The 11,781-nt window shown below is 46.4% G+C and overlaps 1 protein-coding gene across 1 annotated transcript; it reads left to right on the top strand.

Moving 5' to 3' along the window:
• The first annotated feature begins 396 nt into the window (after positions 1-396).
• Positions 397-1,361, top strand: LOC122923344 (E3 SUMO-protein ligase ZBED1-like). Its single transcript, XM_044274124.1, has 2 exons — positions 397-1,206; positions 1,282-1,361. Exons 1-2 carry the CDS (start codon positions 417-419, stop codon positions 1,359-1,361), a joined length of 870 nt encoding a protein of 289 aa, XP_044130059.1. The 5' UTR covers positions 397-416.
• The last annotated feature ends 10,420 nt before the right edge of the window (positions 1,362-11,781 follow it).

The following is an 11,781-nucleotide window of genomic DNA, read 5'->3' as shown; positions in this document are numbered from 1 at the left end:
CTGCTGGGGGACACATGTCTGATGATGGCAAATGCCACATGGGGCTGATCTGATGGCACTGGCTCACTGCTGGGGGACACATGTCTGATGGCAAATGCCACATGGGGTTGATCTCGAGTCTGATGGCACTGACTCACTGCTGGGGGACACATGTCTGATTATGGCAAATGCCACATGGGGCTGATCTGATTGCACTGGCTCAATGCTGGGGGGGGGGCCATGTCTGATGTTTCCCCCAGTGAGCCAGTGCCATCAGATCAGCCCCATGGCATTTGCAGTCATCAGACATGTGTCCCCCAGCAGTGAGCCAGTGCCATCAGTTAAGCCCCATGTGGCATTTGCAGTCATCAGACATGTGTCCCCCAGCAGTGAGCCAGTGCCATCAGTTAAGCCCCATGTGGCATTTGCCATCAGACATGTGTCCCCCAGCAGTGAGCCAGAGCCTTCGGATTAGCCCCATAGCATTTGCCGTCATCAGACATGTGTCCCCCAGCAGTGAGTCAGTGCCATCAGACTCGAGATCAACCCCATGTGTGGAATACCAAGATAGCCAAAAACTGCGCCCTCCTCCACAAACGGCCAGTCAGTCTAGTGGAAATAAAAAAGGTGGCCCTGCCCCTGCCCACCAGCAGACCGATATTGTGAAAGCATTTTGCAAAGGCACTCCGTATGACAAAAAAAATGGGCGGTGGATTGAGATTACAAATGCCATTACCCTATACCTGTGTAAGGACATGGTGCCGTTTCTTACAGTGGAGAAAAGCGGCTTTCAGAACATGATTAAGACACTCGATCCATGTTACGAGGTACCTAGCCGCAAATACTTTAGCCAAACTGAAGTGCCCAAACTGTATGACAAAGTCCGCGAGCAAGTAAAGAACGAACTCCGGAGCATAAAATACTATGCAACTACTACGGACTTGTGGTCAAGTCGCACAATGGAGCCTTACATTAGTCTCACAATCCATTTCATCAATGAAGAGGGGAAGTTGTGCAGCAGATGCCTACAGACATCTTATTTTCCTGAGGATCATACAGGTGAACTGATATCTCAGGGATTGAAGGAAGCGCTCGAGTCATGGGGACTTAAAGAAGAGTTACAAGTCTGCATAACCACCGACAATGGCGCAAATATTGTGAAAGCAGTGGAAATTAACGGCTGGACAAGACTGCAGTGCTTTGGTCACAGGCTCCACCTCGCCATAGGTAGGTAGACGTTTCTTTTAGTCCTAGACTAGTTACAGTATGCAGGGGTTGATGTGCTAATGATATCGTCCTTAGAGAGAAGTGTGAAAGACGCCCGTGTTGAACATGCAATTGGCAAATGCAAGAAAATAGTGAGTGAAGAGAGAAATGGCTAATGCCCAGGCTGAGCTGCCTCCTCACCGTCTCATCACTGAAACATCAACAAGATGGGGGTCTCGACAACAGATGATTCAGCGGCTGCTCGAACAAGAGAAGACCATATCACAGGTCCTGAAAGCAGACAGGAAACCCAGGCACCTGGCACCAACTTGGCAGGACATTGATGTGTTAGAATCTATGAACAAGACCCTCAGTCCCCTGTTGGAGTTCACAGATGCTCTGTCTGGAGAAGAGTATGTGAGTGTGTCGACTGTCAAACCTGTGCTCCACCTTCTAAACACCACAGTTCTTCCTCTAGCTGATGATGACATTGACACAGAACTGACGAAGGACATGAAGACAGCCATCCTCAAGTATTTAAATGAGAAGTACTCGGACATTGCAACTGATGACCTCCTGGATATGGCCTCCTTGGTCGACCCACGCTGTACCGACAGAAGCTGTGTCTGCCACAGAGTCATCATCACCATCACACACAAGCACAGGAGCTGCTGGAGAAGCCCAGAGAGAACCCAAGAGGAGTAAATGAAGTCTGGGCAGCTTTTGAAAAAATGCATCTACTCAGCCTGGCCCAGCTGCCCTCACGGACAGAGAAGCAATTAAAATTGAGCTTAAGAGTTACCTGCAGGCACTGGATGTAGAAGGAGAAGCTGACCCACTGGAGTGGTGGAGGTTGCACCAGGCTAATTTTCCCAGGGTGGCAAGCCTAGCCAAGAAATATCTTTGCATTCCTGCCACAAGTGCCCCTTCAGAAAGGGCATTCAGCACCAGTGGCAATATAGTAACATGCCACCGATCTGCACTGAAGCCCGAGACTGTGGACAAACTTGTGTTCCTGTGTCCCAGTCATAATGGATATTCATTGCCTTTAAGAGCAATGTTGGTTTATATTCACTATTTTGTATGGAATTTTAATGTAGGTCGAAGTAGGTCCATGGGAAGATTACTGCGCCGTTCAAAAGAACTAATGTTACTGTAACAATTAATTATATATTTAGACAGAATACACAACACCTGCAGAAGTAGAGGTTTCACTATCTTTCTCATCTGAACATAAATTCCAGTGTGAGAATTCTCTAGATGTTCCTCAAAATATGTATTCATGTATCAAAGTTTTTCTCTTAGCTCTGAGATAAGGACTCCATGGACGCAGCTGGTGCTAAGTACATCTACAGTTTGGTATTTGCTAATGAGAAGAAAGTCTGTGATATCTATGTACAGTTATATTCAACCTTAGTTTTGTATAAGAAAATCAATAAGATATATGTATTGTTATATTGTTACGTCTTTTGAAGGAGATTTATATATCTGTTATCGTATATGTTTTAGGTACGTATATATTCCTAGAATATATTCAAAACAGCTTAAACATGGGCTTTGTTAATGACTATCTGTAAAGATGTGGTATATTACTAACAATCAATTGACCGTTGGTGTAGCAGAGGAGGCACGGATATCTCTGTGAGAAAGCAATGTTTATTTATATCAATATCGGTCTTATAAATCAACAATGTGGGAAACATTCAAAAGGGGTCTAAGAGTCTGTCTCTAATTGGTAAAAAGTGTCAAAATGAATCAGTTAGCTTTGATTTAAGCTTCCAAATACCAGGTGTGTGTGTGGTGAAGATGAAGTCAGATTTGCATAGTTAACTCTTTAGGGCATGATGCGTGTGACTTATACAACAGTGCCACCTAGGTATGAGTTGCTAAGACTACGCCAGTAGCAAAAGTGCATTCTGGGTAGTGTTATGACGTCACACTCCTTATCAATGTACACGCCTATCTGACAATAATTGGAAAGTTCCAATCTAGGAAGGTGTGTTCATCTGATACGTTTTTGGTTAAGAAACCACATACAAAAAAAAAAAAAAAATAAAGGAAAAGAACAAAGAAAAAAAGGGAGATCCCTGGAAAAGATCTTGATTATCGGAAAAACTGTTGAAAGCAGACTTCCCCGAGACTCTGCACATCACTTGACCCTTGGGTAATGTATATTTTGTTTCATGCAGTATTGGTATAGATTAATTGGCTTGATACTTAGCCAAACCCTGCTTATTGTGGACGGATAGTGTTAGTACCACATCAGTATCAGCGGCTCCAGTGAAAATGCATATCACTGAATATAAGATCTGATATGGATAACAAGAGAGTTTCTTTGTTGGGAATCTTTACATTCCCTAGTTTTATATCAAGCCGATAATTTATCAGTTTCATTGCAATACTACTTATACAATCTAAGATTGGTCATCATTTTGGGGCAGAACAAGGGCTCGTATCATTTATTTTCATTATTGAGTTTCTGTGCATAATCAAAAAAATAAATAAAATATATATATATATATATATCCCTCATAATTTTTAAGCAGCATTGCATTCTTGCACTGGTTGAATAATAGATTGTGAGACGCTGGTCTTGGTGTTAAAGTTGTGTTCTGTTGTCACCATCGAGTGGCAGATTTTGGGTACTACAGTTTTCTTCTATCATTGGTTTTATACTTATTGTTATTGATTGTATTTTAAATTATTGTATAATAAACCCTTTATATTTTTGCACAGACGCTTGTACCCTATTTTACTGATTGCACAAAATAATTAGGTTCTCGATCGAACTCTTGGAGGTGTATATATGTCCACCTTTTGATCAGTAAGTATTATTTTTTATATATAAAGCATTTGTAACCAAAAACCCTAACACTACAGGATGACCTCTGATAACAGCCTACCTGCCTCCCGTGACAACCCTAGACATATATTCGGACAGCACTCAGTCTTGTCTGACGTCAGCTGCTTGTTTGCGATAGTCGTAAGCAAGGTTTCATTTAGGCTACTTTCACACTAGCGGCACGGACCTTCGGCAGGCTGTTCCGTCGAGTAAACAGCCTGTCGGATCCGTCCTGCCGCTAGTGAACGTGTGCCTCCGGACTGCCGCTCCGTCCCTATTCGGACTAAATGTCAGACATTTTGTAGTTTTATTCCGGCAGCCTCTCGCCGCGCACTGACAAGCCTCCGCCGAAACTCCGCCCCCATTATAGTCAATGGGGACGGAGCGGCAGTCCAGGGGCACACGTTCACTACCGGCAGGACGGATCTGACAGGCTGTTCACCCGACTGAACAGCCTGCCAAAGGTCTGTGCCGCTAGTGTGAAAGTAGCCTTAGGCGGCAGGAGATTTTATGTTTGGGGAGACCTAGTATCCGAAAGTCCAGACAGACCGGGGTATGGTCTGACAACGATATATTACCTATCCTACAACTAACGCAGTAGTCAGTAGGTAAGGAGATAAATAATCCAGTCCAGGATAAGAACAGGGGCGGACAGGGAACTTAAAGTGGCCCTGGGAAAAATACTAAAAGTGGCCCCGTTTTGTAGTTGGGTCCAAATTGATGGAAGGCAGGGCCAGGAATACCATATTGTATCACATTATACCACCCCAACAGAGCCAAATACCACAGTCCATCGCAAAATACTGCCAGCAGCACAAAATACATCCCTAAAAACTTCCACTGGCCGGCTGTGAAGAAGGCTTTGGTGGCCCCCAGGGCATCGGCCCACCGGAAAATGTCCCTGTAAGGTCTATGGCCGATCTGCGTCTGGATATAAATGATGTGCCACAGAATAATACACGAAGTCTGCATCTCCAGAGAGCTACAGGCCCGATAAATTCCAGAGGTGGCATTACACTGACCGATGGCAGATCCATCAGAGCTGATTACACAGGGAGACGTGCTGCTGATAACCGGATATCTGATCAGCTGAAGAACAAGCACTTGTATTCCCGATATTTGGCCCTATATAGCGCAGTGTAATAGGGCCCTTACAAGAGATTTTCCGCAGAGGAACCTGTAGAGTATTGGCGCCCCTGGCTGAATGCAGCATTAAAGGGGTTGTCTCATCATGGACAATGGGGGCATATCGCTAGGAGGTGACTGGAGGACTCCGGTCCGGCCACCACCAAGCCAGCTCTCCATAGAAGTGAATGGGAGCGTACCGCGCATGCATGACCCCTGCTCCCATTCCTTTCTATGGGGCCGACAGAAATAGACGAGCTAGCACTCGGCTATTTTCGCTAGCCCCATAGAAAATGAATGGAGGGCGGCTGCGCATGCGCAGAGCGCCCTCCTTCACTTGTGGGGCCCCGTTCTTGATATAGGTGCGGGTCCAAGCGGTGGGACCCGCACCTATAAGACAATGAGGGCATATCCTAGCGATATACCCTCCATTGCCAATGATGAGACAACTCCTTTAATATCTTCACCCAGCAAAACAAGGCCTTCTGCAAACGCTGAGCATTTTACTACATGGTTTGTATTAGAGGCATACAGATTTCCCAGTGTCACCATTGGTTCCATATCTGGAAGATGTACCGTCCCTTGGCATCACACAAGAAGGGAATGTAGGTGAAGGGCATGTCACAACCAGACAGCTGAGAAGCTCTGACAGAGGCCTTTCAGAACCTCCTCCTTGAGTTTCTGTGTTGTGGTATTCAGTTCCTCCTCTCGTTAGCCTCTCTCAGCTGTCATGTGTTGGACTAATTGCTTCCTTTTAAATTCCTCCCCAGAAGGCTTTTCTGGGCGGCTTATACTTCTTCCTGGAGTGTGTGTGCATGCTGACCTTGTTCTCCTGTCTGCTACAAAGCTAAGTGTTGTACCTTTATCGTTTATTTTCTGTTTGCTGGATCCCAGGTGACCCTGACTCCCTCCGTATCTAGTGTAGGGAGCCGGTGGTCGTGTCCCCTCACTATTGTAGGGTGCTCAGGGCTTTATAGTCAAGGTTCGTGGATATGCAAACCTCCACCATTAGGATCTTTGCATAGGCTGAGCAGCCAGGGAAAGTGCCAGGTCTCCTGCAGGGGTCTCCCTTGGTTCCTTAGCTTTTGGATCCAGTGAGTCATTTATACATGTTGCTTTGCCTTGTTTCCTGTACACCGTCCGTGACAGGGCACTGATTTATATAACGCTATGCTGAGCCCTCTAAGCCCCGTAAAATGAGAACAAATGGGAAAGCTTAGGAATGTGCGTTACCCAAAAATGGATTTCCTGCAAAAATACAATATCAATATTGTGAAAGAGACATATTTGGCTTCTCTTTACGGAGGCATTTAGATCTCTTACGTTACATTAGGCTTTGAAGGAGGACCGTGACGGTCAGTAATCAGGGACCAGTCACCTAGACCCCTACAGCAAATACAATAATACCACTTCTGTAGTGGGGGAGGAGGAAGGAACACACATTATGGAAAGCGAGACGAGTGACTAACGTAATATCTAGAACAACATCTGCTAGAAAGCATCTGGTTAGTCTCAGAAGACATCTCAGCAGCATTTCTGCTCCTTAACGGGAACCTGTCAACAACTTTATGATGCCCGTACTAACAGCAGCATAAAGAAGAGACAGGGAAGCTGGTTTCAGCGGTCGGTCATTTATAAGTTTAAAATAAGTGGTTTCTAAGAACCGACATCGCAATCATTGCAGACTGGGCCTGGTAAAAAGAGTCCTGGCCTCCTGAGAAGAGTCCTGGTTATTCATGAAGTCCTGCTCTCCTGCCCACGATTTGACAAAGGCAATGAGCTGCCGATCATCGGATTAGCCCAGCAAGGGGCTCCATCATGTTCCCTGATGCTGAGGGCACAGGAGGTAGAAGGGGCCTTAAACCACATTAATCCCCACAAAGCAGCCGGCCCTGAAGAAGTTCCTGGAAAAGTCCTAAAAAACTGTGCTAAACAGCTGAAAAAAGTGTTTACCAGTATGTGTAACAGCTCACTAGAGCCGGCCATTGTCCCCACTTGCCTGAAGTCCTCCACAATTGTCCCAATTCCAAAACAGGCCGGGGTGAAGACCTTAAGTGATTATCGCCCGGTGGCTCTCACTCCTATTGCTATGAAGTGCTTTGAACAACTTGTCCTCAGGCACATGAAGAGCAGGATCTGCACCTCCATGGACCAATACCAGTCTGCTTACAGAGCACATAGGTCGGCTGAGGACGCCGTCTCACTTACCCTTCACACTGCGCTGTCACACTGGAGCACAGAGACAGCTGTGCGGACGCTGTTCATTGATTACAGCTCGGCCTTTAACACCGTCCCTCCCAACAAGTTGGCAACGAAACTGAACTTGGGTCTCGGCTCAGACCTGTGCAACTGGATTTTCTTACAAAAGACCACAAATCGTACGCATGGGCAAGCACTTCTCTTCATCCCTAACACTAAACACTGGGGCACCGCAAGGCTGTGTGTGGAGCCCCCTCCTTTACTCCCTCTTCACAAATGACTGTAAACCTATTCACAATACCAATACCATTATACAATGTGCAGATGACACGACCGCGATAGGCCTGATCTCCAACAATGATGAAACCGCCTATAGGAAAGAGGCCGAGAACCTAGAGAGATGGAGGAAGAACAACAACCTCCTACTCAATACCAAGAAAACAAAGGAGCTAATTCTGGATTTTAGGAAGAAGAAACAAAATGGACACCATCCCATTAGCATTAATGGTGGAAACGTGGAGATAGTTCAAAGTTTCAGATTCTTGGGAGTTCATATCAGTCAGGAGGACCTGTCATGGATAAAAAACACAACAGAAATTATCAAAAAAGGCCTTCAGAGGCTTTATTTTCTGAGGAGTCTGAAGAAAGCACAACTCCCAAAACAGCTGCACCATATAACCTGTTATCACATCCTGCAGTACAGGGTGGTCCTCCAGCTGCTCTTCTGAGGACAAGAAGACCCTCAAGCGCATCATCAGAATGGCCGGCAGAATCCCTGGTCCTCAGCTACCATCACTGGATGACATCTTCACTGCTCGCTGCAGCAACAGGGCAAAGATTATCTGCGGGGATCCGACTCACCCCGGCCACAGCCTCTTCACTCCCCTACCCTCTGGTAGGCGTCTTAGAGCCCTACATGCCCGCACCACTAGGCTGAAGAACAGCGTCTACCCCAAAGCAATCAGTCTCCTAAATGCTGGGAGATTATTGCCCCTTCCTAGGATAGAAACTACCACAGACTGAAAGTGACGGCTGCATCCGTGACCCCATGATGACCTCTTGTCTGCAGTGGTGTCTGATCAGTGTATATACTCACAAGCACTTTCTCTCTCTCTCTATATATATATATATATATATATATATATATATACACACATACTGTGACTAGTAACGCCTTCTAGTGCAAGGTTTAGTTTTTTTTCTAGTGTAATGCTTTAGTATAAATGTCAGTTCTTGTTCCTCTGTCCATGGCATCTAGGATTGCTCCAAACAACATTACATTGTATTGTACATTGTATTGCACAGTGACAATAAAGGCATCTTATCTTATGAAAAGAGTCCCGGCCTCCTGAGAAGAGTCCTGGTTATTCATGAATTCCTCCTCTCCTGCTGATGACTGACCGGCTTCTACCGAGTTTTCTCCCTTTCTCTCTAGGAGAGAACTGCCAATCCTCAGCAGATGGACGGAGAGCAGGAGATTATAATAACCAGGACTCTTCTCAGGTCGATGGGACTCTTCTCAAGGCCTGGGCTGCAGTGATTATGATGCTGGTTCTTGGCAACCACTTACTTTTATCTCATGAGTGACACTCCGCTGACATCAGCATTTCTGTCACTAATTTATGGTGCCCTCAGTCAGCATAAAGTGAATGACAGGTTCCCTTTAAAGGGGGAGCTGAATGAGGACTGGACACATTTAGAGCAAACATCAACAGCATCTCAAGGAAATCCCCAAGAGTAACTATAGTAACCACAGTCCCATCAATGAAGGGCGGTGCATCGGCAGTTATGGAAGGGGGGCGTATGAGGGGCAAACCCACATACCACTAGAAAACCAGGTAGACGAAGGAGAACATTCCACTTCTTGAATGTAGGTCTGTAGCCAGCTGCTTTGGTGTCATTTATGTTTTTCGGGGTCCCCGAGCTTTAGGGGTGTCAATCGTTTCCCTTGGCATGACTGTTGAAAGAGACCATAGGGTAACAACATCCGATGCTTGAATCTAATCGGCAATATCCAGCTGGTCCCCCCCCCCCAGGACTCTCATATGGTCTAGTTAGGTGAGATCGGGCTCGAATAGTAAGACGAGGTCCGGGGCCCTTAATAAACAAATGGGTGAAGCCACCTGTAAATTATTCTTCTCTTCTTTAAAATGTCCAGTAAAGGCGTTAACGACCTGCGTTCCCGTAGGGTCACAGGTGAAAGATAGGAATCCTCGAGACTTCGTAAATAAGGGGCTGAGTCTCTCTTGAGATTGGTGAACTTTCAAAGAAGGCACCCTTGGTGGTTCATGGGCTTTAGGAGGGGTTGCAGGGATCTGTGAGCTCTGTCCATAGTGACATCATCTGGAGAGTCCAGGCCCAGCAGTAAGGCCGACATAGGAGCCTCCGGAGCCAGCGTCATTCCTTTAATTCTTAGACGGTTTCTCCTGCTCTCCTCATCTGCCAGTGGGATTAATATGACCTGGAGCTACAGCCTTGTTAAGTTCTGGTCTGACTGCAAGGCTTCAACTCTCGTGCCCAGATCTTGGCCCAGAGGATCAAGTGCTTCAGTTAAAATTCAAGCTCATGAAAATGCGTGAAACTGGAAAGTCTTTGGTTGATTTGTCATCTATTTTCGGGTCTTCTACCACAGCATCATTAGAAAGGAGGGTGGGGGGGGGGGGGGGAAAGAGTACGTTTGGGGTGTCCTTCCATTGCTTTTTTCTCTTTTGGTTTTGGGTTGTTCTGTTTCTACCTGTGTGAAGTTGGCACCCCATGTTCTTAAATTTCAAAAAGAAATACACCATTCGTTTGTGCTGCGTTTGTGCAGCAAAAATTAACGTTTGTGCCGGTTCGGTTCCTGAGATATTGCGCATTAGATTTTTATGAAGCCCCGCCCATTTTCCACCCCATGTTCTTAAATTTCTAAAATAAATACACCATTCGTTTGTGCTGCGTTTGTGCCGCAAAAATTAACGTTTGCGCCGCTTTGGTTTCCGAGATATTGAGCACTTGATTTGCTGAAACCCCGCCCACTTTCCACCCCATGTTTTTAAATTTCAAAAAGAAATACACCATTCGTTTGTGCTGCGTTTGTGCCGCAAAAATGAACGTTTGTGCCGGTTCGGTTCCTGAGATATTGCGCGTTAGATTTTTATGAAGCCCCGCCCATTTTCCACCCCATGTTCTTAAATTTCAAAAAGAAATACACCATTCGTTTGTCCTGCGTTTGTGCCGCAAAAATGAACGTTTGCGCCGCTTTGGTTTCCGAGATATTGCAAGCTTGATTTGATGAAACCCCTCCCACTTGCCACCTCATGTTTTTAACCCCGACTCTAGACCCCCCAGGTGTGCTGCAGCTTGCCCCCTCCCGCCCCCCCACAATATTTTTTTTTTCTGCATACGCTGACTGTTAGCGCATCGCACGCCCCACCGCTGATCAACTTCGGACGGTTAATCAGCGAGTTTGAATTTAAAAAAAATAAAAAATCACATTTTTGGGCCTTTTTTTATTTTTTTGTCTGTTAGGTTTAGGGTAAGTTCCTGAACACCCGTCCCCCCACACACACGCACACCAAATAAAGTTTATCACATAAGGTCCCACACAAGTTTATCGCATAAGGTCCCACACAAGTTTCCCGCTAACACCCAGAGTGGGGGAACATTCTGGGGGTTGAATACGGGAATCTCGCCTCTCGTACACACGAAACTTGTAAGTGCACCCTGAGGTACTCTCACAAAGTTTGTACAGCTTCACGCCATACCTCCCCCGCTTAGAGGGAACATACTGGCGGATAATGAGTCTCCCCTTGAAAGCAATGAGAGACTCATCAACCGCGACTTCCCTTCCAGGTACATAGACCTGCACAAATTTGGCCCCAAAGTGATCGATGACCGGCCTGATTTTGTACAGGCGGTCATAGGCAGGATAACCTCGGGGGGGACATGCTGCATTATCTGCATAATTGTACAGTGGGGTCTGGTAGAGGACGTCCCCACTCCAGTAATGCCTGACACTAGGTTTCTTGACTAGGCCCATATGCAGCACGAGGCCCCAAAACGTCTTCATCTTGGCTGCACAGACCAGAGTCCAGCCACCGGGCCTAGCCAAAAAGGAGCCCGGATGTTGAGCAATGAACTGTGGGGCGTACAGGTTCGTCTGCTCCACCATCAGATTCACAAAAAAAGACTAAAGTAGTCGCATTCAGTGAAGCCGACTGTGGAAATCTGGATTCCTGGTTGGCCTACAAAATCAGGAATCACGGGCTCAAAACGCTGTGGGGTATACCAGACAAGTTCACCGGTAGGGGGCTCCGGTGGACTAACTGGTGGGCCGGAAAACTAGTACGAGCCCCAGAGATTCTCGTACTAGTGTGGGCCACAGGGTCCCTAGCATGGCGGTCTCCTTGCTCCACCTGGCGGCGTCTCCGCCGCCTTGGGGTCTCATCATC

The sequence above is a fragment of the Bufo gargarizans genome, unplaced genomic scaffold (assembly GCF_014858855.1).
Source record: "Bufo gargarizans isolate SCDJY-AF-19 unplaced genomic scaffold, ASM1485885v1 original_scaffold_1488_pilon, whole genome shotgun sequence".
Classification (NCBI taxonomy): Eukaryota; Metazoa; Chordata; class Amphibia; order Anura; family Bufonidae; genus Bufo; species Bufo gargarizans.
The sequence above is the reverse complement of the archived record's forward strand: the minus strand, read 5'-3'. Positions and strand labels throughout refer to the sequence as shown.

What these genes read in the sequence shown, in the direction of transcription:
- LOC122923344 (XM_044274124.1), top strand. Translation starts at nt 417, where the DNA reads ATGTGTCCCCCAGCAGTGAGCCAGAGCCTTCGGATTAGCCCCATAGCA. An exon ending in CAGGCTCCACCTCGCCATAG is followed by an intron (nt 1,207 to 1,281) that starts GTAGGTAGACGT and finishes TATCGTCCTTAG; the next exon opens with AGAGAAGTGTGAAAGACGCC.